This window comes from Herpailurus yagouaroundi, unplaced genomic scaffold (genome assembly GCF_014898765.1).
Source record: "Herpailurus yagouaroundi ecotype Mexico unplaced genomic scaffold, PumYag 185, whole genome shotgun sequence".
In the NCBI taxonomy this organism is placed as follows: domain Eukaryota; kingdom Metazoa; phylum Chordata; class Mammalia; order Carnivora; family Felidae; genus Herpailurus; species Herpailurus yagouaroundi.
The window spans coordinates 585343-608287 of NW_024412416.1; the positions used below are offsets into that span (position 1 = coordinate 585343).

At 59.6% G+C, this 22945-nt stretch overlaps 1 protein-coding gene across 4 annotated transcripts in view; it reads left to right on the plus strand.

The window, feature by feature from the left end:
• The window catches only part of TBC1D2B (TBC1 domain family member 2B), a 68352-nt gene that overhangs the window by 34903 nt on the left and 10504 nt on the right, over positions 1 to 22945 (plus strand). For all 4 annotated transcript variants that reach the window (XM_040493440.1, XM_040493442.1, XM_040493441.1 and 1 more), the window contains exons 4-10: positions 6912 to 7075; positions 9943 to 10169; positions 10735 to 11118; positions 15811 to 15921; positions 16710 to 16903; positions 19355 to 19849; positions 22538 to 22655. In XM_040493440.1, coding sequence (XP_040349374.1) covers positions 6912 to 7075; positions 9943 to 10169; positions 10735 to 11118; positions 15811 to 15921; positions 16710 to 16903; positions 19355 to 19849; positions 22538 to 22655 — 1693 coding nt within the window. The remainder of the gene's footprint in view (positions 1 to 6911; positions 7076 to 9942; positions 10170 to 10734; positions 11119 to 15810; positions 15922 to 16709; positions 16904 to 19354; positions 19850 to 22537; positions 22656 to 22945) is intronic.

The window sequence follows — 22945 nt, forward strand, 5'->3', positions numbered from 1 at the left end:
GGGCTGGGGGCTGGTCTACATGGGAGTGGGGCTCAGGGCTGGGGGCTGGTCCGCATATGAGCAGGGGCTCGCGGCTCAGGGCTGGAGCTGGTCCGCGTGGGAGCAGGGGCTGGGGACTCAGGGCTGGGGCTGGTCTGCGTGGGAGCAGGGGCTCGGGGCTGGGAGCTGGTCTGCGTGGGAGTGGGGGCTTGGGGCTTGGGGCTGGTCTGTGTGGGAGCGGGGGCTCAGGGCTGGGGGTGGTTGTGTGGGCAGGACGGGGAGAGCGTAGGCTTGGCCATGTGGAAATATGTGCTCTGGAGCTTGTGCAGGGCGTGAGGGAGACGGGTTTGTGCAGGAGGTGTGCGTGGGCCGCCACGGTGTCACAGGTTGTGTGACGACCGTGAGCAGTGCCTTGTGGCCTGGACGCAAGATCCGCTGTCAGGTGCTGAGCTCTCCCTCCATTGGCGCTCTGTACAGTCAGCCTGGTTACACGTTAGCTGTGTGGTATTGAGCCAGTCACCTAACCTCTCTGAGCTCTGTATTCTCCATTAGTAAATTGGTGTGTGTGTGTATGTGCGCGCCCTTCCACTGGGTGGTTGTGAATGTTCAGTGGTGGTGAAGTCACCCGGTCCTGCTGCGCTCTCCACGGTGTCTGTCGGGCCCCATCAGGGGGATGGTGGCCGTAGGGACCACGCTAGCCCGCTAGTCTCGTGCCCGGCCCTGCCCTGCCCTGCCCCTTTGCTCTAGCTTCTCTCCTGACCTCAGGCCTGGTGGAAGTGGTGACGTGCGTGCCCAGCTGGTGATCTGGGGAGACCGTGCAGTCTTGGGCACTAGGGCCGTGTCAGAGTGCCTGACGCCGGCACCCAGAGGCTTGGTGGTTTGGGGAGGTGGCTGACCTGGCTGTGATGTGGAGTTAGGACACGGTCTTCCTCATAGGCACGGCTCTGTCCACGTCGGGAGACAAGGTGCCAAAGCCCCAGTGCAGCATCTGAAAGTTCTTAACAAACTTTTCTGGTTTTGACGAATGTTTAGATGTAATAACGTAGAACGAACGCACACAGGAATGAATGATACAGACTTTTACATAAATGCCTCAGACCTCAAAAAAGAAAAAGCCCAAGGAGTATAGTCACACGGTTATTTTATTTAATAATTTTTTTGAGTTTATTTTGACAGATATGAGTTGGTGAGTACAAGTTGGTGCAGGGTGGGGGTGGGGAGAGAGAGAGAGAGAGAGAGAGAGAGAGAGAGAGAGAGAGAATCCCAGGCAGGCTCCATGCTGTCAGTACAGAGCCCGACAACGCAGGGCTTGAACTTAACGAACCATATCATGACCTGAGCTGAAGTCAAGAGTTGGGTGCTGGCGGGGCCTGGGTGGCTCAGTCACTTAAGCATCTGACCTCTGCTCAGGTCATGGTCTCACAGTCTGTGAGTTCAAGCCCCATGTCGGACAGCTCAGAGCCTGGAGCCTGCTTCAGATTTTGTGTCTCCCTCTCTCTCACTCTCCCCTGCTCATGCTCTCTCTCAAAAATTAGCATTTAAACAAAATTTTTATAATAAAAAAAAGAGTGGGAGGCTCAACTAACTGAGCCCCCCAGGCACCCCTGCACTGACGTTAGGACAGCACAAAGAAGGGGTAGCTGGCCTCTGGCCCCCATGGGGTGCGATGGTTGCAGGGTCCGAGGGGCTGACAGCCCCCGGGGAGCATGAGGGCGTGTTCCACACATCATCTCGCAGCTGTCTCGACCTCGACTGTCCCCAAACTTCACTTTTGAGGCCACGTATCACCAGTGCTGTGGCCGAGTGATGCCGCTCCCCAGAAACCACGACGGCCACGAGAGGCTCCAGCCCGTCAGGCCCAGCTGGAAAGTGCACTCGGCCAGCTGGTGGCCGTTGGACAGGCTCCGAGGACGCCAGAGCCTCGTCCAGGGCCTCCCAGGCCGTGAGTGGCCCGTGTCTCCTGTTGTATTTGGCGCTGGGGGGTGGGAAGAGGACCCTGTCTGCATCGTGTGCTGGTCCTGGACCCTCCTGGTGCGGGGACCCCAGTCCCTGTGATCCCAAATCCCTCCTTCCTCCCTTCCTTCTCCTTGCCTCGGGCGCAAGGCCTTCCCTGTCCGCTGGGCTCCTCGCCTCCACTGCCAGCCTGCCTGGCTTCTGTCAGTTCTCCACCCGCTGGGTCTTGCCCCCAGGCCCCTCCTCAGGCCGTCCCCCTGCCGGGAGCCTTCTCTCTCCTGGGGACCCCCACCCCTGGGCTCCTCCACAGTCGTCGTGGCCGGAGCGCTCTGCCCCTGCGCCTGCTGTGCTGGGTGTGAGCGGGTGTGAGCGGCGTCCACCTTTCTGCCCGGGAGCCACAGTGAAGGACGCACGCTTCTGTGTGGACGCGTGCCCTTTGTGAGCACGCAAAACCCGGACCAACCCCGGAGAATGTCAGCGTTAGGCAGTAAAGCTAAGTAGTGTCTTTTCTTCTGGTGTGTTGGCAGCGTGCTCCTCACGATCCTCCGAGTTCGGGGCTTGCTGGGGTTGCCGCCCGCTCTGAGAAGCGGTCTCTGAAGGACCGCCCCAGCCGTGCAGCCCGGCGTCTGTCCCAGTCACCTTCATGCCCTCCCGTGCCCTCTGCGTCCTGCCATCAAGCACCGTGCCGTCAGGGGAGACTGGGGGCAGGTGGGGTGCAGGGGAGGGCTGTGCCGGCGGTCACCGCACCCCTGGCTACGCTGAGGGGTTGTGGGGAGGCCCTGTAGGACGGCGGGGTTGACTTAGGTGTTGAAGTGCACGGAGGCACCTGCAGGAGGGAAGGCGGTGAGTCTTCCTGAGTCCCCGGGTCCACGTGCCTGGAGCTCGGGCGCTGGGCACTGGTGGCGCACGGGTGGCGCGGGGGTGGGTGCAGGTTCTGTGTGTTGGGCCGTGGGGATCTGGAGCGACTCCGCCTGCCTGGGGTTCCACAAGAGGAGCATTTCTCCTTTGATGGGGCTCTCAAGGCAGCGCACATTGTGCTGGATGCCATGGCGTGTGTATGACGACGGTGTACGCATTGATCCACGTCAGGTGGCCGGGCCCTCTGCACCGCGTCTTCCTGACGACACCGCTTTGCCACGTCGTCCTGTTGGCAGTAATGCGTTCTGCCTGTAGACGTGGCGGCCCACACTTGAGTGCCTGCTGAGGTTTGGCACGAGAAGTGTGGTGGGCGGGCAAGCGGATCACCATAACAGGACCCGGGAGTCCAAGATCCGTGTCCCAAGGCCACCTTCAGGGCGTCCGAGGCTGGTTCCTCCCGGAGCCCCAGAGGGAGTCCGTCCGTGGCCTCTTCCAGCTCCTGGTGGCTGCGGCCACCCCGGGCCTGTGGCTCGTCACCCGCCATCCTCTGTGCTGGGCCTCCTCCTCCTCCCTCCCATGTGGACACTGATTCTCCCCATCTTGAGGTCCCTGGTCGTATCCACAGGCCCCTTCTGGTCACTTCTGCCTTTTGCCTTTCAGATGGCATCTCCGGATACCCTTGTGTGTGTCTGTGTTCTTGGGACAGTCTGTCTGAGAATTGATCTGTACCAGAGGATGGGCTGTGTCACTGTCACTGGGGGGGGCAGCTGTCAGGTCCCCTCCGTTGGTGACCCCGAGGCGGCCTGTGTCCAAGGTGGGGAGCCTTCCTGCCGCTGGTGGAGCTGGCGGAGCCCAGACCCGAGCTGGCAGGGTGCTTCCCCGTGGTCCCATCACATCTGGAATCCTAGCTCGAATGAGTGTTGAATAAACTATTTCCCAGGGCAACCGGGTAGGTCATTGTTAAGCATCCGACTTCGACTCAGGTCATGATCTCACAGTTCACGAGTTCAAGCCCCACCCCGCATCGGGCTCTGTGCTGATGGCTCAGAGCCTGGGGCTGCTTTGGATTATGTGTCTCCCTCCCTCTCAGTCCCTCCCCCACTCACGCTCTGTCTCTCTCTCAAAAAAAAAAAAAAAAAGTTATTTCTCTGTTAGATTGTAAATGTATGTGGAGAAGTCAGTCTGAAATATGTAAATTTGGAAACAAAGCTTTTCTTGTTGGTTCTGGAGGTTGCTGGTGTTTACAGAAAGTTCAGGCTGAACGTGGCAGGTCTCAAGGTGCCGTTTGGCCTTCCTGGTGGCCTCTCACTGTCCGTGCCGGTTCATTTATTGAACAAAAGCGTGGGTACCTGGCAGAGTGCCTGGGGGACATGGAAGGCCGTCTCAAAGGTTTGTCAGTCGAGAGTGGGGTCTTCAAAGAGCAAGGGCTGCCTGGGGAGGGGCCTCGAACCTCCGCCAGGAGGCCCTGTGTAGACAGCTGCGAGCCGGGTAGTGTGTGCAAGCCAGGTCTCGTGTCGCAGTCACAGAACCTCTGAACCTCACGTGGGCTCTTTGCTGTTTTGGCTTGAGCTTCCGCTTTGAGCCTGATCCCATTGCTTCCTTACCTGGGGCTGGGTAGGCGCGCGTCCCCGCGAGGGAGAACCTGGCTTTGTGCGAGCAGCCTCACCAAGGGTGGAGATGGGGAAACCCTGTGGGGTGTGTGTGCAAGGTCCAGGTTGTGTAAATAGCTGTTCTTTCCCAGACCACCTCCTCCCGCCCTGCGCCTCCTTCCCGCACTCTCCCCGTGAGAACCGGGGCTCAGTGCTTCTCACTCGTCCCGTTGGGGGTGCTGGTGCCCACGCGCGGCATGTCCGCGGCAGCCACGGCCGGGCCACTGAAACCGCTGTGTCGTGGGTCCGGCAGGGCCCGCACTCGGCCAAGTAACGAGCCAGTCGTGTCCAAGAAATGAGCAGATTTTCTTTCTCTTTCTGTTTCTGTTTCCCTTTCTGAGCAGCTGCTCTGCAATGGCTTTTTCTGCAAACACGGCCACCCTTGTGAGAGGTCTTGCTGGGGCGATGGTGGGCACCCGTGCAGGCACCGCGGTCGCCGCCACCGGGATACACAGCACAGGGAAGACGCTGCCCGTGGTCCCGAGTAGACACTGAGCCTGTGAGCAGGTGTCCGTGCCTGGCTCCCGGGGCTGCTCGGTGGAGCTGGGGCGGGGGGGGGGGGGGCGCGGTACGTGCTGATGCAGCGGCAGAAACTGAAGCGCGTTAAGTAGTTTCTCTGCGTTCGTATTTTTAAAGCACTTTGATACGGTTCATATCAGGGAAAGACAGACAGTCATGCTTTAGAAACACCTAGAACATTGAGACATGACTGTCGTACGTGAGGGTGCCCTCCGTCTGCTCCCCACAGACGTGCGGCCACCGCTCCCGCCCCAGTGCCTTCAGCCACACGACACGTTTCTCCCTCGTCTGTAGTTTAACCACCTTATCGGGTGTAATCTACCTACAATAAATTCACTTGTGTTAGGTGTACAGGCTGGTGGGTTTCAGGAACCGTACGTGGTTGCGTAAACCCCTCCGTGATGGAGGCTTGGAGCATTTCCGTGGCCCCCCCAGCCCCCTGGGCCCCTTGCGCCGACCTCTCCCAAAACCTGGTCCCTGCAGCCCCTGGTCCGTGCTCCGCTGTCGTCTCTGGTGACTCACATGGACGAAGTCACGCTGTGTGTATTCTTTTGTCCTCATCCTTCACTGAGCACGGTCTCTCTGGGACTCTTGCGCATTGGGGAGAGTTTCATATCTCGTTCCCTTTTATCGCTGAACAGCATGTAGAGTGTGTGGACGTGTCCCGCTGGGTGACCCCCTCACCACGGATGTGCTTGGGGCTTGTACCCCGTTTGTGGCTGCTATGAATAAGGTCTGGTCCTGTGTGCAGACACGGTCTTGTTCCTGCAGGTGAACACCTGGGCTTGGGGTCAGTTGTCGGGTCGCTCAGCTATGTGTCGATCCAGCGGTGTAAGCTGCGCATCTTCGGCCCCGCACATGCCTCCTCGCCTTGACCTTCCCGCGGGTGACTGGTCACTTACAAGTCTTAACCACACGCGCATGTACAGTGTCTGTTACCACTGTGACCTTGAAGATTTAAAATACGTCACTTTAGGGGCGCTTGGGGGCTCAGTGGGTTAAGCGTCTGACTTCGGCTCAGGTCATGATCTAACGGTTCGTGAGTTCGAGCCCCGCCTCGGGCTCTGTGCTGACGGCTGAGCCTGGAGCCTGCTTCGGGTTCTGTGCCTCCCAATCTCTCTGCCCCTCCCCTGCTCATGCTCTGTCTCTTTCTGTCTCTCAAAAGTAAGTAAACGTTAGAAAGTTTTTTTTTTTAATTTTAAAACATGTCACGTGTACACGTCATTGTTTGATTTTCTTTCTTTTTTCGCTCAGCTTTTATTTATTTATTTATTTATTTATTTTTTAAATTTTTTTTTCAACGTTTTTTATTTATCTTTGGGACAGAGAGAGACAGAGCATGAACGGGGGAGGGGCAGAGAGAGAGGGAGACACAGAATCGGAAACAGGCTCCAGGCTCTGAGCCGTCGGCCCAGAGCCCGACGCGGGGCTCGAACTCCCGGACCGCGGGATCGTGACCTGGCCGAAGTCGGACGCTCAACCGACTGCGCCACCCAGGCGCCCCTCGCTCAGCTTTTAAAACACACTTGCCCTGTGCCACGTGTTGCTTCCTCTGGGGTACTCTGCGCCAGGACGGGAACGTGTCTCCGTCTCTGGTGGATCTTGGCGCCTCGAGTGGTGGCCGCGGGCACAAGCGAGCATCGGGTGGACGCAGTCCCGTTCCGCGGTGGTGTATTTACCGCGTCTTTTCTGGCAGCTGTCCGGCTCCCACCGTCACGTTGTTGCCGGAATGAACGGTGCTGCCATGGGCACTCCCCTCCGTCTTCCTGCCCACGTCTGGGAACTTGGGAACTGCTGGGTCACGGGCTGGCAGCTCTTAAACTGAGCCGTGTGCTGCTGACTCCGCGTGGGGACTGCCCCTCCCTCCGTTTCCTCCGTTCGTTTTCACAGCTGTATACGTGAAGTTACATCTTGTACGGTTCTTTCAACAACACGCTTCCTCTTTCCTGACAGAAATTCAATGTCATCTTTCCGTCCTGGGAGAGGACACGGTGAGAGTCGCAAGAGTGTGTTTTATACCAATGAAGAGTGGGAGCTTTTAGACCCGAACCCTAAGGACCTGGAGGAGTCAATGGTGCAGGAAGAGAGGAGGAAGCAGGCGCCCGAAGGAAACAAAGGTAGGACGGTCCCTGCTGCCTGACCCCCCTCCACCGGCCCCCAGGGGCGCGGGGACCCTTCCGTAGCAGGCGGTCCCAGAAGCGGGAGGCGCAGGGATTTGCATCCTCTCTGTGGGAGATGAGTCGTGAGGGCCTGTGAAGTTAGGGACGGGACATCCGGGGGTCCTGGTGCTCTTTACAGATGTATTCATTTTTTTTTTTTTAAACCTTGTGTTTACAGAATTCTGTGACAGACACGAAGGTAGAACGTGCAAGGTCACGGATTCTGGTGTGGCCCCGTCTGACTTTGTTGTGCCGTCGTGAAATCAGGGCCTCTCTTTCTTCCCAGCCCCTTCCCCTCCCCGTGCTCACCCACCATTATTTCAAAGTAAATTCTAGACGTCACTCCATTATATGTAAATGTTTCACCTAGTATGTATCTCTAAGAGATAACGACTCATCTTAAAGTTATGGCAGCGTGTTATTACACGTAGAAACAGTGAGTCTGATCTAATAGTCTAACCCTGCACTTGTTCCACAGCTGCGTGACCAGGAGGTGACGCCAGGGGACGAGGGCACTCTGGGGCGGTGTACCCCTCTGGCCCCGCCCCCTGGAACCACACCCTGTCCTGTTCCCGCCGGTTTGGGGCTGGATTTCTGTTCGGGGGGGTTTGTCAGCCTGACCCCGTCTGTACAGCCGGTTGTGACGCTCTGTCCAGGGATCCACGAGGGAATGTTGATGTTTTCATGTAAAACGACAATAATATTGAAATTTTGCCCTATGTGTGATTTTAGCGTGGCCTGGCAGGAGGAGGCGGGATTTTAGGAAATGTTTATGGGGGGGGGGGGCAAGTATTTACTAAAGGAGAGACCTTTCCCATCCCCTGGGGAGGGTGGCCAAGACTTGCTTCTGTTCGCTGGGTCATCCTTTGGGGCCCTCAGTCCCACATGACGGGGTGTGAGATGCGGCCAGACGGGCGTGCTGTGCTCCCTGGGGCCGGCTCGGTGGGTGCGACGCCAGAGGGGGGCCCACCTGAGCGGGAGCGCCTCCTGAGGAAGGGGACCTGGGTCCTGGCGGATGGGCCGCCTTGGCTCTGACTTCTGGTAGAGGCTCCTGGAGTGAAAAGGAAGGGAGGGGTCAGCAAGGCTGAGCGGCCAAGTGGGCAGGAGGCTCCCGGGGCCTGTGGGCACCTTCCTGACGGGAGTCGCCCTTGAGAGGCAGCGGGGGTCTGCGGACCCGTCCTGTACCGGCTGTGAGTCAGCCCGCCAGCTTGTCGCCCTGTCGCTCGGGGCGCCCAGCCGCTCTCCTTTGTGTTTGTTCCCCTGCTGTGTAGGTGGATTTTTTTTTTTCTTGTCAAACTTTTACTAAAATCCAAGTTAGTTATATATAGTCGGTAATAATGGTTTCAGGAGTAGAATCTAATGATTCATCACATACATGCAGCACCCAGTGTTCATCCCAGCAAGTGTCCCCTTAATGCCCATCCCCCATCCAACCCCCCCCCATCCCCAGAACCCTCGGTTTATTCTCTGTATTTAAGAGTCTCTTAGGGTTTGCTAAGTGGACTTTAAAAAAAAAAAAAAAGTTAACGTTTATTTTTTTCAGAGAGAGCAAGCGGGGGAGGGGCAGAGAGGAGACACAGACTCTAAAGCAGCTCCAGGCTCCGAGCTGTCAGCACAGAGCCCGACAGGGGGCTCGAACTCCCAAACTGTGAGATCACGACCTGAGCCCAAGTTGGATGCCCAACTGACTGAGCCACCCAGGCGCCCCTGCTAAGTGGACTTTTTAATCGAAATCGTAACACACACAAAGTTCCCTGATTGCAAATGAGTACTCAGCGGATTTTCCCTGTGAGCACACACTTCGACAGGACAAGACCGGACCCACCCAGTCACTGGCCTCTCCCAGGGTGGCCCCTGTCCCAAAACAGCAGGGAGTCAGGGCCTTGTTTTCTAGCTTTAAGGGACCTATGTGGTTTGTACTATTTCACATTGCTTCCTTATAGCTTGAATATGTATTTGAATCCATTGGTGCAGAAATGTATTTGGGTCCTTTAGTATTTTTAAGTACCCATTTTTTTAAAAACTTATTTTGAGAGAGTGTGAGCGGGGGAGGGGCAGAGAAAGAGGGAGACACAGAATCTGAGGCAGCTCCAGGCTCCGAGCTGTCGGCACAGAGCCTGACGTGGGGCTCGAACCCACGAACTGCGAGTTCATGACCTGAGCTCAACCGACTGAGCCCCCCAGGCGCCCCTTTAAATACCCTTTTTCTTTTTTAAGAAAGAGAAGGTAGTCATGCTCTAAAGCGTGTTCACAATGAAGAAAACGTACATTTAGGGAGGGGTTTTGTCTTGTTTTTATTTTGCTGGGAACAGATGAGCAAAAGGAAGCCAGGGATCCCCGAGGTGTGGGAGTCCCACGGGGAACCCGCTGTCTGTGCAGGTGGGGACCCTGCAAGGACTCCAGCACCATGCTCCTCCCTGGCCTGTTCTCTTTCTGTTTGGTCCTAAAAGTGGATGACATGGGAGAACGGTGACGTGAACTGACCTTTTGGAAAAGGAACTTATGAGTCCTGAGAGAAGGTGCAGGGAAGCCTTGTCATAGACTCGTTAGTGCCACCAGGCCTCATCTTAGAAACTGAGCAAGCAGAGAGAGCGTTTTCTTTAGCAGTGATCATGTGACAAGTGTAACACGGAAGGATCCCGCTCCTTGAGTTTAGCCTTGGTTTTCATCAAGGAGGAGTCGGGCGAGAGGCGCCCCCGCCTGTGTCCCCTGCGCGAGGGACACACAGCTTTCTGGAGGATGACGAATGGGATGCTGGTGTGTTTCACCGGACTTCCCAGAATGAGGATTTGTCCTGCACCTAAAAAAGTTTTGTTTTTACGTAGGAGGAACCAGCTCAGGATTTCCCTTTGATTTTGGACGTATTCCCTACAAAGGAAAGCGCCCTTTGAGAGACATGATCGGGTCCTACAAGAACCGTCACGTCAGTGGTGACCCTTCCGCCGAGGGGCCGCAGAGCAGTGGCGGCGTCAGCAAGCCGGCCCCCGAAACGCAGTTGCAGAGCCAGCAGGAGGAGCTGGAGCGGCTGAAGAAAGACCTGTCCAGTCAGAAGGTGACTTCCCTTCTGCGCATGTGTGTCCCCCCACATCAGCCGCCGGGACCAGAGGGGCAAAGCCTGGCTTTCGTGGGTCTCTGGATGTTTTGTTCCCCGGGGGGGGCTCCCCTCGGGGTGTCACATTGTGGGCACTCTGGTGCCCCAGGTCACGCGTTCAGACACGAGTACATCAGTCTCTCTCGACACAGCGCTGGCCCAGAGTCCCTTCCCGGTGGGAACAGTCTCCACGTGCTGTCAGACAACACCGTTTCTTCCGAAACTGAGCGCGCTTGATTGCTCCGACGAGAGCTGAGGCTTAAGGTTTTAGAGCCCCCGTTTTCTAAACACCGATGTGGGCTCACTGGGACCTGTTGCTGATCACAGTTCGCGTGTTTGTTTCCTGTTTCCTATTACCGTTCTCTGCAGACAGGCTCCGCCGGCTAATGTCTCTTCCTCTCTGTTTCCGAGACCCCTCGAGAGGAGGTTCGCTACTAACACGCTCCCAGTGGGGTTTCCGCATTCCCTCCGCCCCGCCTTGCCCCCTGCAGCTGTTCACGGTCCCTGCTCTCCCCTCCGGCTCCAGGAGCTTGTGCGGCTGCTGCAGCAGACGGTCCGGTCGTCCCAGTATGACAAATACTTCGCCAGCAGCCGGCTCTCCGAGGGGGTCCCGAAGGACGCGCTCGACCTTCTGCACCGCAAGGATGACCAGATCCTGGGCCTCAGCGGCCAGCTGGAGAGGCTCACCCTGGAGAGGGAGAGTCTGCAGCAGGAAGTGAGGACGCTCAAGGGCAAGGTGGGCGAGCTCAGCGAGCAGCTGGGGATGCTGGTGGAGACCATCCAGGCCAAGGACGAGGTCATCATGAAGCTCTCGCGCCAGCTCAGCGAGAGCGAGGACAGTACGTCTTCCCCCACGGGGGTGCCCGGCTCCCCCGCCAGCAGGGAGCAGCTGGAGCTGGACAGGCTGAAAGTAAGTGGGGTGTGGGCTCCGGCTGCTGGGCGGGGTTCAGACAGGCGGTGCGGGCCGCCCCTCGATGTCGCGCAGGGGTGCCGGCCTCAGTGCCTGGTGGGGGAGCGGAGCGTGGGGTCGGCTGCCCCACAGGCCCGCTCGGAGCCGGCGCCCCTGTGGCCACGCTGGCCCTGGGGAGGGTGCTACTTCCTGAACACGTTGGGTCTCTGGGTTGTCCCCAGGGTGCAGACCCGTTGGCAGGTCGGGGGAGCGCGCTGCTGTGGGAGGCAGGGGTGGTCTCCGTGCCTGCGGAGAAGCCTGCCAGCCCCCCCTCGCCAGGAGAGCTGAGGGCCCGTGGTCTGTCCTTCAGGCCCCACAGGGACCCTGGGTGTAGTCCAGTCGACCCCACGCGGGTCTCCAGCTGCAGGTGTGTCCCGTCCCCAACACGCTCCTCACCTGGCTACCCTCGTTGTGTAGACACCTTGGCGCCGAGGGTGTTTGGCCCCTGAGTGTAGTGTATCCTCGGAGGCCAAGGTCCGCCACCTTGTGGTTGTCGGCGAGGCCCCGCTGTGTGCCCGGGAGCGCCTGCCCCCGTCAGTGCAGAGGATGGCAAGTGGCAGACGTGGCGGGGTGGGGGGGGGGGGTCTCTCAGAGAATTCTAAAACGGGACTTAACACTGGGCTGACAGCAGCATCACTGGGACATGTGCAGGGCCTCCGTAGTGACGGCTTCTCGGCGACACGTCTCAGTCAGCGTTGCCAGTGGGCCGGCCTTGCTTGCGCACACGGCCTGGAACGTGCCCGACCCGCGCCGCGCGGGTGATGTGCGTTTCACGCCACCTTGTTTAACGTGGACTGGAGTTGACGTTTTGTGAGCGTGCCTGTGTTGGCAGCGTCTGCCTGCCGGCCCCGCCGAGCATGCTCTGTGGGGACACACGCGGGCCCAGCCAGAGCACGTGCGGGATGGAGCGGCTTGTCCTGTGTCCATGCAGCTCCCTGTGGGGACCCACGGAGTTGGTCCGGGTTAGGTTTCTCGCCCTTATTTACTCTCTTTTTTCTGTGGCACGGTGGGCAGGGTGGTTTCGGTCACTTGGTGATTTCGTGACCTTTTCCTCCAACGTTTCTCCCCAGTTTTTAAAGCCTGTGGCTCCAAAATCCCCGAGAGCTCAAGAAGGAGGAAGGTTCTCTGGAGCCTCTGTGTGGCCCTGGGGTCCAGGCGGGGTGGTCGGCCACCAGCCCCACACGCTCGCCCCTGTGCTGGCTCTCCAGTTCCACACCCTCACCCCTGTGCTGGTTCTCCAGCCCAACATGTTTACCCTTGTACTGGCTCTCCGGCCCTACACGCTCACCCCTGTGCTGCCTCTCCAGCCCCACACCCTCACCCCTGCGCTGGCTCTCCAGCCTTACACGCTCACCCCTGTGCTGGCTCCCTGGCCCCACACCCTCACCCCTCCGCTGGCTCTCCAGTCCTACATGCTCACCCTCAGCCCTGCACTGGCTCCCCGGCCCCACACCCTCACCCCTGCGCTGGCTCTCTGGCCCTACATGCTCATCCCTGTGCCGGTTCTCCACCCTCACATTGTCACCCCTGCGCTGGCTCTCCAGCCCCACATGCTCACCCCTCCGCTGGCTCTCCAGTCCTACATGCTCACCCTCACCCCTGCACTGGCTCGCCTGCCCTTGTACTGGCTCTCCAGCCCCACACCCTCACCCCTGCGCTGGCTCTCCGGCCTTACACGCTCACCCCTGTGCTGGTTCTCCAGCCTCGCATTCTCACCCCTGTGCTGGCTCTCCAGCCCCACACCCTCACCCCTGTGCTGGCTCTCCAGCCTTACACCCTCACCCCTGCGCTGGCTCTCCGGCCCTACACGCTCACCCCTGTGCTGGCTCTCCAGCCTCGCATTCTCACCCCTGTGCTGGCTCTCCAGCCCAACATGTTTACCCTTGTACTGGCTCTCCAGCCCAATATGATCACTCCTGCGCTGCCTCTCCAGCCCCACACCCTCACCCCTGCGCTGGCTCTCCAGCCTTACATGCTCACCCCTGTGCTGGCTCTCCGGCCCCACACTCTTACCCCTGTACTGCCTCTCCAGTTACAAACCCTCACCCCTGCGCTGGCTCTCCAGCCCCACATGCTCATCCCTCCGCTGGCTCTCCAGCCCAACACGCTTACCCTTGTGCTGCCTCTCCAGCCCCACACCCTCACCCCTGCGCTGGCTCTCCGGCCCCACACCCTCACCCCTGTGCTGGCTCTCCAGCCCCACACTCTTACCCCTGTACTGCCTCTCCAGTCACAAACCCTCACCCCTGCGCTGCCTCTCCAGTTCCATACCCTCACCCCTGCACTGGCTCTCCGGCCCCACACGCTCACCCCTGCGCTGGCTCTCCGGCCCCACACCCTCTCCCCTGCACTGGCTCTCTGGCCCCACACGCTCACCTGCGTGGCTCTCCGTGGCACTGCAGGAATTGAACGCAGCGTGAGGGGTTGTGGATGGAAGTAGGGACTTGCTGTCCTCTGTGTCCTCCAGCACTTAATGCTGCGTGGTTCCCACGCTGATTGCTTCTCTTGTCCCCGAGTTTAAACGTCCTTGTGGGGGACCGTCTGTGTGTGTCGGCGGCACTCTGTCATGTCACTGTCACCATCGTTTCCGGGTTTCTCAGTCAAGAGTCCGTGTCTGCCGCCTGTAGGTTCGTGCTGTTTGGAACCTGCGAGCTCTTCTCATTGGTCTGATACAGACAGGGTCACTTTCCGGGGTATTTTGAGGAGGGAGTAAACGTTGGTCGTCATATTTTTCCAGCCTAGAATGTAAGGACTTTATCTTTCTCATACTTCCTTCCAGACCTTTTCCGTGGCTCCGTAATTCTGTGCCCGGAGCAGGTTGATCCCTGCTTTGTCCGGCACCATAGCCCGGCTCGGTGGGCGCTGTCCTCGCTGTGACTTGGGGCTGCCCGTCCTGTGACTGTGTCCCCATCCCCTTGTGCCGCCCCGTCCTCCTTCCTGCGATTTGCTCCTTCCGCGTGGGCCTTCACGCTGGCGGCCTTGTTCGTTTGTCCGGCCACGCGCCGGGCTCTGCGCTCTGCTGGAGGCGCACTGTGTGTCCCTCCCCACCCCGCCCCCCGCCCCCGTGGCACCCAGTGTGGCTTGAAAGCAGAGACAGAGGCAGAACCACAGGTGCACTGAGGGTGAGCAGCAGGGAAGAGACGTGGGCCGGCACTCGTGGTGGTCTAGACGCAGCTCTGGAGCCAGACCTGGCCTGCGTTCAAGCCCAGCTGTGGCGCCTGCGAGCGCCCCCATGGCGGGTTGGGCCCCTTCTCTGCCCAGCGTGTTCACCTGAGACCCAGCCCTCCCCTCGGGGATCTCGCGGGGCTCGGGCTCCTGGTGCCTCACGGGGCTTCCCTGGTGTGATCGTCACCGTAGGGAGACCGTCCTTGTGATGAACAGTCAGGCCCTCCCAAGGAAGACACTGTTGGTCTGCTCTCCTGCTGTCACCCACCCCCTTGTGTCACTCGGCCTCGGTCCGTCGGGCTCGGGCATGTGCCGCACTTGGCCCGGCGCTCCCTCTCCTCCGTCTGCCGCCAGCAGCTCTCACCCACCAGGAGGGCGAGACTGAGGCCGCGGAAGGGGATCGGGGCCTTCTGTGGGGCTAGATTTAGGTGTCTCGCGGGCCTGTCATGACATGTGGTCCCACGGACTCAGAAGGTGTGCGTGTATCAGTCAGGCGGTGGCCAGTGGCCCGGGGTCCAGCGGCCTGGCTCTCAGAGGCCGGATCCCGGCCCCTAGGCTCCGTCTTCACCCGGGCAGCGGAGACCTGGGGACGGCTGCCCAGCAATTGTCGTGGTGCAGGCAGATCAGGAGTGTCATGCTGACCCGTAATCCCTAGCAAGTGCCCCGCGAATGTTAGCGATTGAAGGGATCACGGAAACGTCATTTTCTCTGTGGGTTTTAGGCTGGTTATGGGCCACCAGCCCCACGGCGATGTCCAGCCTGGGGCACGTCTCGGGGAACGGCCCTGGCTTCTGTCCTGTGAGGGTCCAGGAGCCCGCGGTTTCCCTGGCCACTCCCGGCCGGCCCCCGAATTTTCCTGTGGCTGTGGCCAAGGCCGAGTGGCCAGAGCCTCCCTGGGAGCCCCGGCAGAGCGGGAGAAGCACACTGATGAAGGGCTGCGCCCGGCAGCACGTGTCCGGCTCAGGCTTCCTGTCCTCAGGCTTCAAGGCCAGAGCCAAACGTGTCCCCACGTTTGGTAGAGCTTGTCGCCGGCCCGTGAGGCCTCTTAAAACATGGCAGATGCGGCAGACGTTAACCATTGGTGAATTTAGGTAAAGGGAATGTTGGGTTCGCTGTACTTCCCTTCCAGCTGGGCCAGAGTTTGACGTCTTCCACGTGGACACGGGAGGGACGTGCTCTCCGGAGCGCCTCACCCGCTGTCAGTTGCAGGTGTGGGTCTCTAGTTGAGGGCGTGTGCGGTGTGCAAAGTGGGTGAGTAAAAATGAGCACCCGCAGAAAGTGTGCTGTCTCTCTGCTTAGGAAAGAATGGAGTGTGAGGGACGTGAGTGCAGGTAGGTGTCTGCACAGAGCGGGGACGTGGGTCCTGGTGGCCGCGGTGGTGGTCGGCCCTAATTCAGCGGGACCGTTTAATTGCAGGGGCGGAATATTAATTATGTAGAATAATCAGCCTTCAGCTGGTGTGAATCGACGGGTCTTCTCTTCCAACAGGACAGCCTCCAGGGGTATAAAACCCAGAATAAGTTTCTCAACAAGGAAATTCTGGAGCTCTCGGCGCTGCGGAGAAACGCAGAAAGGAGGGAGCGGGACCTGATGGCCAAGGTGGGTCGGGCGCGGCTCTGTGTCCTGGTGGCGGGGGACCCAAGCCTTCCGGAAGCGGGTGCCTGCAACCTTGTCCTGCTGCCAGTGGGGGGGTGTGGTCACGACCCCGAATCGTGTCTGAAACGTTGGGAGCGCAGAGGGCTGGGTGCTTGGTCTCATCTGAGGCGCCCTGCTGTGTCCCATCTGCACGTATAACGGGATTCACAGAAAAGCTTAAATCCTATTCTGAGGCCCCCAAATGAAGGCTCCTTGGATTGTGATTTTAGCTGTGGTGGGGGTCGATTTCCCACCTGTAAACGGGGAAGGGGGAGAACACCTCGCTGCCAGCCCAATGGTGGCGGTGCGAGAGTCTGATGGCATTGTGGTGGGAAAGGCAGCGTGAACGTGACAGCCGTCACCCCGTCCCCCGACCTGTGCCTGCGTGTTCTCCCCGGTGTCTGTCTTGTCTGAGGCGGCGGCGGACGGGAGCTGGTCCCAGGCACAGGGTCCTGGGAAAGCGTGGGTGCCACACAGGCGCCTGCTCATGGCCCACATGCCAGGGACACGACATGACCTCAGGAACCGGCTCGTGCTCTGGTTCCTGCTGCTCCCTTCGGCCGTCCAGGACCCATGTGTGTGTTGGCATTGGGTCCTTGGTGCCGGAGCCCCAGAAGGGAGGGGGCATGACGGGTGGCCGGTGACATAAATTAATCTCTTGTCCTCCACACGGCCCCCCCACCTCTCCTCCTGGTAGTTGGGGGCTTGTCATTCGTCGGTCGGGACGGAGGTAACCCCCACGCTATCTGTAGTATTCCAGCCTGGAAGCCAAGCTCTGCCAGATAGAAAGCAAATACCTGATTCTGCTGCAAGAAATGAAGACGCCCGTGTGCTCGGAAGAGCAGGGGCCCTCCCGCGAGGTCATAGCCCAGCTGCTGGAGGACGCTCTGCAGGTGGAGGGCCCGGAGCAGCCGGAGCAGGCATTCGTGAAGCCTCGTCTCGTCAGGTAAAAGTGCTGGCGGGTGGTGGGACCCCCCCCTGAAGCCCCCTGCTGCAGCCACAGCGGCCGTTCACGGGGAGTGGGACACGAGGCCGTGTCCCGGCGAGTAGGCGCCCTGTCCCGAGACACAGCTGCACCCGATGGCATTGTGGCAGGAAAGGTAGCGTGAACATGATAGCCGTCACCGCATCTGAGAGCACGGGGGCCCCCGAGTGGGGAAAACGCTTGGGTGGCCTGGCTCGGCGGCCCAGCACCCGCTGAGGCTCCGACGCGTGCCGTGGACACACTTGGACACGCACAGTGTCGCACATGTTAGAAAATGGCGGAGTCTGGAAGCCCGTGCCGGCTCTCCCCCCTGGGGTCCTTAGGTAGTAGTTTCTGAAAAATGAGATCCGTGAGACGTTGGACACGGAGAAACCTGCAGATTCGGTCCCGTCTCCTCTTGTCTCCTCCGCTGGCCGCTCCGGGACGGCCCTGCTGCAGGGGCCTCGCACCTCCCGCCCCGGTGAAGCCTGGTCAGCACCGCCTCCCCACGTCTGCGCTCAAGCACGGCACCCGCACTGCCGAGGCCTGTGCGCCAGGAGCCGTGCGGGCTCGGCGAGGCGGGTGCGTGTACCCTCGTGCCGCACGGGAGGCTGAGGCCGTGGGGGAGACGTGCCGGCCACGGTCATGGTGCCCGGGGGCAAGGGCAGGGCCCGCGGACGGCACCCCGGCTGGCGGCTCTGGAGACACCGTCCTTCCTCCCTCCCTCGTGCGCCGTCGGGCCCTCGCTGTGTACATCGTACGCGTTCAAACCGCGCGTAACTAGGACGCTGACTGTACGCGCGGACTCGTTTTTACTTGATGAAAATTTCAAGCCTACAAAGTGACAGCCAGCAACACCCCACGTGTACCGTCAGCGGTTACCAGTGTTTGGCCGGTCTGGTTTCGTCTTCCCCTCCCCCAAGGTTTTTTCCTGCAGTTGTTTTAAGGCAGATGCCACTCATTTTGTCTTTTCACCTTAAAACACCTCCAGGATGCGTTTCTAACTTCTAACTGATGGCCCTCTTTCGTAAGTGTATTTACTTGGAGAGAGGAAGCGTGTCTGGGTGTGCACATGTGCCAGGGAGGGGCGGAGAGGGAGGGAGAGAGAGGGGATCCCCAGCAGGCTCCACGCTGTCAGCGCAGAGCACGACGCGGGGCTCGAACCCGCGAACCGCGAGATCACGACCTGAGCCAAAATCCAGAGTCAGATGCTCAACCGACCGAGCCACCCAGGCGCCCCTGATGACACTTTTTAATATGCGCATCCCACCACGTTCTGTGTTTTTGCAACTGCCTGCCTTCAGTGTTAACTTCCTGAAATCGCACAGGGGGATACATGTGGCTCCGGGCATTTCGTTCTTGCCTTGTGTACCTTCCCGGTAGGGGGGGGACGTGTGGTGCCCGGACCTCGGTGTCTTTATTCCTTCCCCTCGTGGTTCCTTCCGTGCTCCCTTTACCAGATGAGGCGGGCGAACACGTGGTTCGTGGGTCTGCCTGTCTGTGTGCGAGCTCCCGTCCTGCCGGGTATAGACTGGAAGGGGGATCCCCGACCTGCAGGGGACACAGCTGCAGCCGCGCCAGGGCGGGTTTCCAGAGCAGCAGGACACGGAAGGCCCGCGTGCTGGTTTTCCCGTGGCCGGCCTGGCGGGTCGCCACACACTTCGCGGCTTCCAACGCCGCACTAGGCTTCTGCCGGCGGCCGACGCGTCCTGGGCTGCACTCCTTCCCCGCGGCACATGGTCACGGGATCGTCGGCGTAACGCATTCCCCGGGCCGCCGGGCGTGGCGTTCAACCCCTGCTTCTGGAGGCCGCTGCGTCCCCAGGCTCCGGCCCCCGCTTCCTTCCGCAGCCGGCGACAGCGGGCCACGCGGCCCCTCTCCTTCGACTCCCACCATGAAGGGCTCCTGTGCACACGCTGGCCCCTGGAACACCCGGGGTGAGCTCCCCGCCGTGAATGCCTTTTGTGAGGCGACCTCGTCACGGGTATGAGGCCCTGGGGTTTGACGTCCTTGGGGCCACTGTCCTGCCTTCCACGTCCCTGATATCCACACAAATGTTTTCTCCCTCGTCTCTCCGCTTTTTAAAATGACGCTCTTCCAACACAAAAGTTCCTCGTCCGTCCAGGTGCGACGTACACACACGCGTGCATCCGCGTGGCCGAATCTCCCAGTAACGCCGGCGTCTTCCGCTGTGCTTTCCACACCCTCGGATTCCCTTTTTCTCTTGGTATCAAGAAGAGGTCTAGTCCGACTTGCCCCCGCGCAGACAGCCGGTCGTCCTGACCCCGTTTACGGACAAGTTCAGTCTCTCCCGGCCGCTCCAGCGCCGGGGCCCGGGTCACGGGGCCACGTGCACGTGGCTGGCTCTCTTTGCCGTTGTGCCGTTTTTGTGGAAGTCACATCGTTTTATTTTCCTCCTGTTTTTCTCAACAGCGAGTACGACATCTACGGGTTCAGGACCGTCCCAGAGGACGACGAGGAGGAGAAGCTGGTGGCCAAGGTCCGCGCGCTGGACCTGAAGACGCTGCACCTCACGGAAAACCAGGAAGTGTCCACCGGCGTCAAGTGGGAAAACTACTTTGCGAGCACGATGAACAGGGAGATGGCGTGCTCCCCGGAGCTGAAGAACCTGATCCGGGCGGGCATCCCGCACGAGCACCGTTCCAAGGTGTGGAAGTGGTGCGTGGACCTCCACACCCGGAAGTTCAAGGGCAGCGCCGAGCCCGGGTACTTCCAGACGCTGCTCCAGAAGGCGCTGGAGAAGCAGAACCCGGCCTCCAAGCAGATCGAGCTTGACCTGCTGCGCACCCTGCCCAACAACAAGCACTACTCCTGCCCCACCTCGGAGGGCATACAGAAGCTTCGCAACGTCCTGCTGGCCTTCTCCTGGCGGAACCCGGACATCGGCTACTGCCAGGGTCTGAACAGGTGGGTGTCGGCCCCACGCTGCTCCTGCGTGCCCCCCACCGGCCGGGCTGGGCCCCTCCCCTGCGGGGAAGTTGCGGTCGGCTGGGCCGAGTGACGCAGCGTCCCCTGGGGCGCCTGCCGGCTCGGTCCCTTGAGCAGCCGACTCTCGATTTCGGCTCAGCTCACCATCTCCCTGTTCGTGAGTCCAGGCCCCGTGTTGGGCTCTGTGCTGACCGCTCCGAACCTGTTCGGGATTCTCTCTCCGTCTCTCTCTGCTCCTCCCTCGCTCGGGATCTCTCTCCGTCTCTCTCTCCAGATGAATAAACTTGAAAAAAGTAAAATACGAAAACAATGCCACTGCCAAATTGACGTTATCTGAAGCAACTACATTTCTTGTCCTGGTTCCTCACGAGGTTCAGGGTTTGACCAGAAGTTTGATCTCACTGTACTTTCAATTATAATTTTACATGATTTTACGCTCATAACGCACGAAGCGGATGCTGGTGGCCGTTCCTCGTTCATCCAGCATCTTCGTGAGTTGAGAAGTTGCCCCAGGTGGTTCTGCGGCCGGTTGGAACCTGGCACCTGTGGACGAGAGTCTGCGGGTCTCACGCACGTCCCTGCTTCCATAGGCGGAGGACACTGGGAGCCCGCCCACCTCGTCGCTCCTCATTCGGAGCCGGGCTAGGGCGGGACGAGGCCACCGGAGGCCCCGGGGTCTGCGCCGCAGGGGGCTGCGTGCCGTGGCTGCTTGGTGCCTGGTGTCTGTGGCTGACGTGCTTTCTGCACTCGCTGGCCCTGCGTTCGTCCAGTGATGCTCTGTCCGTGCAGCGGGAGCGGGAGATACGTTGAAGCGTGAAGAAGCTGTGTGTGCTTGCGTGCGTTAGGAGTTTTGCCATAAGCCAAGCGCACACGTTGAGTTGTGGATGCTGACGGTTAATTCTGGCCGCTCGCAGGCCCTGACTCCCCCTCTGTGCCAGATACTGACCTCCAGTAAGGGCCGTGTGTTTGCGTCTGAGTGGCCGTGCTGCAGAAGGAAGGTTTCAGCTGGCGTGTTCACACTAGGCAGTTCCCAAGGAAGTCACCTGCCTCTGTGGTGGGGAGGACGGATATGCTGTCTGTGCCCCGAAAGTGATGGATTCGGCTGCCCTTTTGCGCCCCCGTTAAAAGAAAAAAAGCTGTAAACAGGATGCCGTGTAAGGAACGGTTTAGTTCTCTTTGAATCCACAATTCATGTGGAACACCCAGTCTAACAGTTTCCAGAAGCCACAACCCTCCGAGGGCCAGCAGATCCCTCCGGCACGCCTGTTTGGGGGCGACGCTGGCGCCCCGTTCGTCTGGCGCTACTGTGGAACCTCCTCTTCCACAGTAAAACTTCCAGAAAATTGCCCCCATCATCCGCACCCCATCACCCTTAGGGCCTGTTAACTTTAACCATTTTATTGGGGTTTTCCCCCAAATATTTTACATGTGCCTCCTGAGAACCCAGAACTTGGGTAGAAGAATGTTAGCCTTTTGTGAGTGATCGAGGCCTACCTTCTTGAAACTTGGTTAAAGTGACGTCCTGCAGGCTGTGCTGACTGCAGACCCCTGACCCCGCTCCCCACACCCCACACCTTTGGGTGCTGCGGACTTGCCGTCTCTCCTGTCCGTCCCTGCCGTGGCCACCTGCCTGCGGCCCGTGCGGTCAGGCCTGCCTGAGGCATCCCCTTCCGCCGACCCCACGTCCCTCGTTTTAAGGTCTTAATTCGAGGTGAATCCATCATAATTTTATGTGAGGAAGAAAAAGACCATAACCAGCCTCGGAGAAGTAGGGTTAGGGTTTCCCGTAAGCGAGGCACAGAAGCTGTCAGAGCAGAGGCGCTTGGATTTCAGATGCAGAGAGAAGGGCTTTTTTTCTCGTTGCTTTGTGTCCAGATCCTGCCTGAATGCCTACTGGGAGTCAAGCCTGGGATCACCGGACAGGTCCGTGACTGGGGACAGTGTAACGGCTGAACCCAGGTTTCCTTTACGAGCAAGCTAACCATTGTCCAGGCTCCTGCCCCCGCGTGCACGCACACCGTGGCCTCAGCTCCCTCTGAAAGCCCCTCGGCGTGGTTCTCTGTAACCCATCGTACACTCACCCCTGGACTTTCTGTGCACAAAAGAGCTGCATTAGCTAAGCATTTTTTTTTTTTTTAACGAGGCTGGTTGATCACCGGGAAAGAATTTCAGCATCCTTAAACGAAAACCAAATGAAAGGGTTGGGCGGGAGCAGTACCTTTGTTTCTCAAACATCATTTATCTTAGTGTTTATTTTGAGAGGGGGAAGGGGCAGAGAGAGAGAGAGAGAATCCCAAGCAGGCCCTGTGCTGTCAGCACAGAGCCCAACACGGGTCTCGAACCCATGAACCATGCAGTCATGACGTGAGCTGAAATCCAGAGTCGGACGTGCCTCACTTGGGGCACCCGGCTGGCTCGGTTGGTGGAACACGTGACTCTTGATCTCGGGGTTGTGAGGTTGAGCCCCACATTGGGGGCAGAGATGACTTAAAAAAGAAAGAAAAGGACGAATGTGTTGCCCGTGCAGGAAGTTGCTTGTTCTTTGCTGGGGGACTGGAGATGGCCGCGCCTGTGTAAGCAGACGGCGCGTTGCAGCTGACCAGCCGTGTGGCCCGGGCCCCGGTGCGTGGGGTGCTGGCCCTCACCTTGCTGTCCGTCCGTTTACAGGTTGGTGGCGGTGGCCCTCCTGTACCTGGAGCAAGAAGACGCGTTCTGGTGTCTGGTCACCATAGTAGAAGTTTTCATGCCTCGAGACTATTACACCAAGACGCTGCTGGGGTCCCAGGTACGGCTAGAAACACCGCGTGTCAGTTGGCGGCCTGGAGAGTCCAGCCGACACGTGGTGAATTTAACTTCGGTGGGGGAGGGGCTCCCGTGCGTGCTGAGCCTTGAAACAGACCTACGAGGAGGGCGTGCTGCAGACCCCGGGCCTGGCTGAGTGTGACCGGGCGGGGAAAGTCCCACCGGGCACAGTTGTTCCCCCCCCCCCTCCATCCCCTGCAGTCCTGCTGTCTCCCTCCCTGAGCACAGGTGTCCTCTCCATAGCCCTGCTCTCTCCCCAGCACAAGCTGTGCC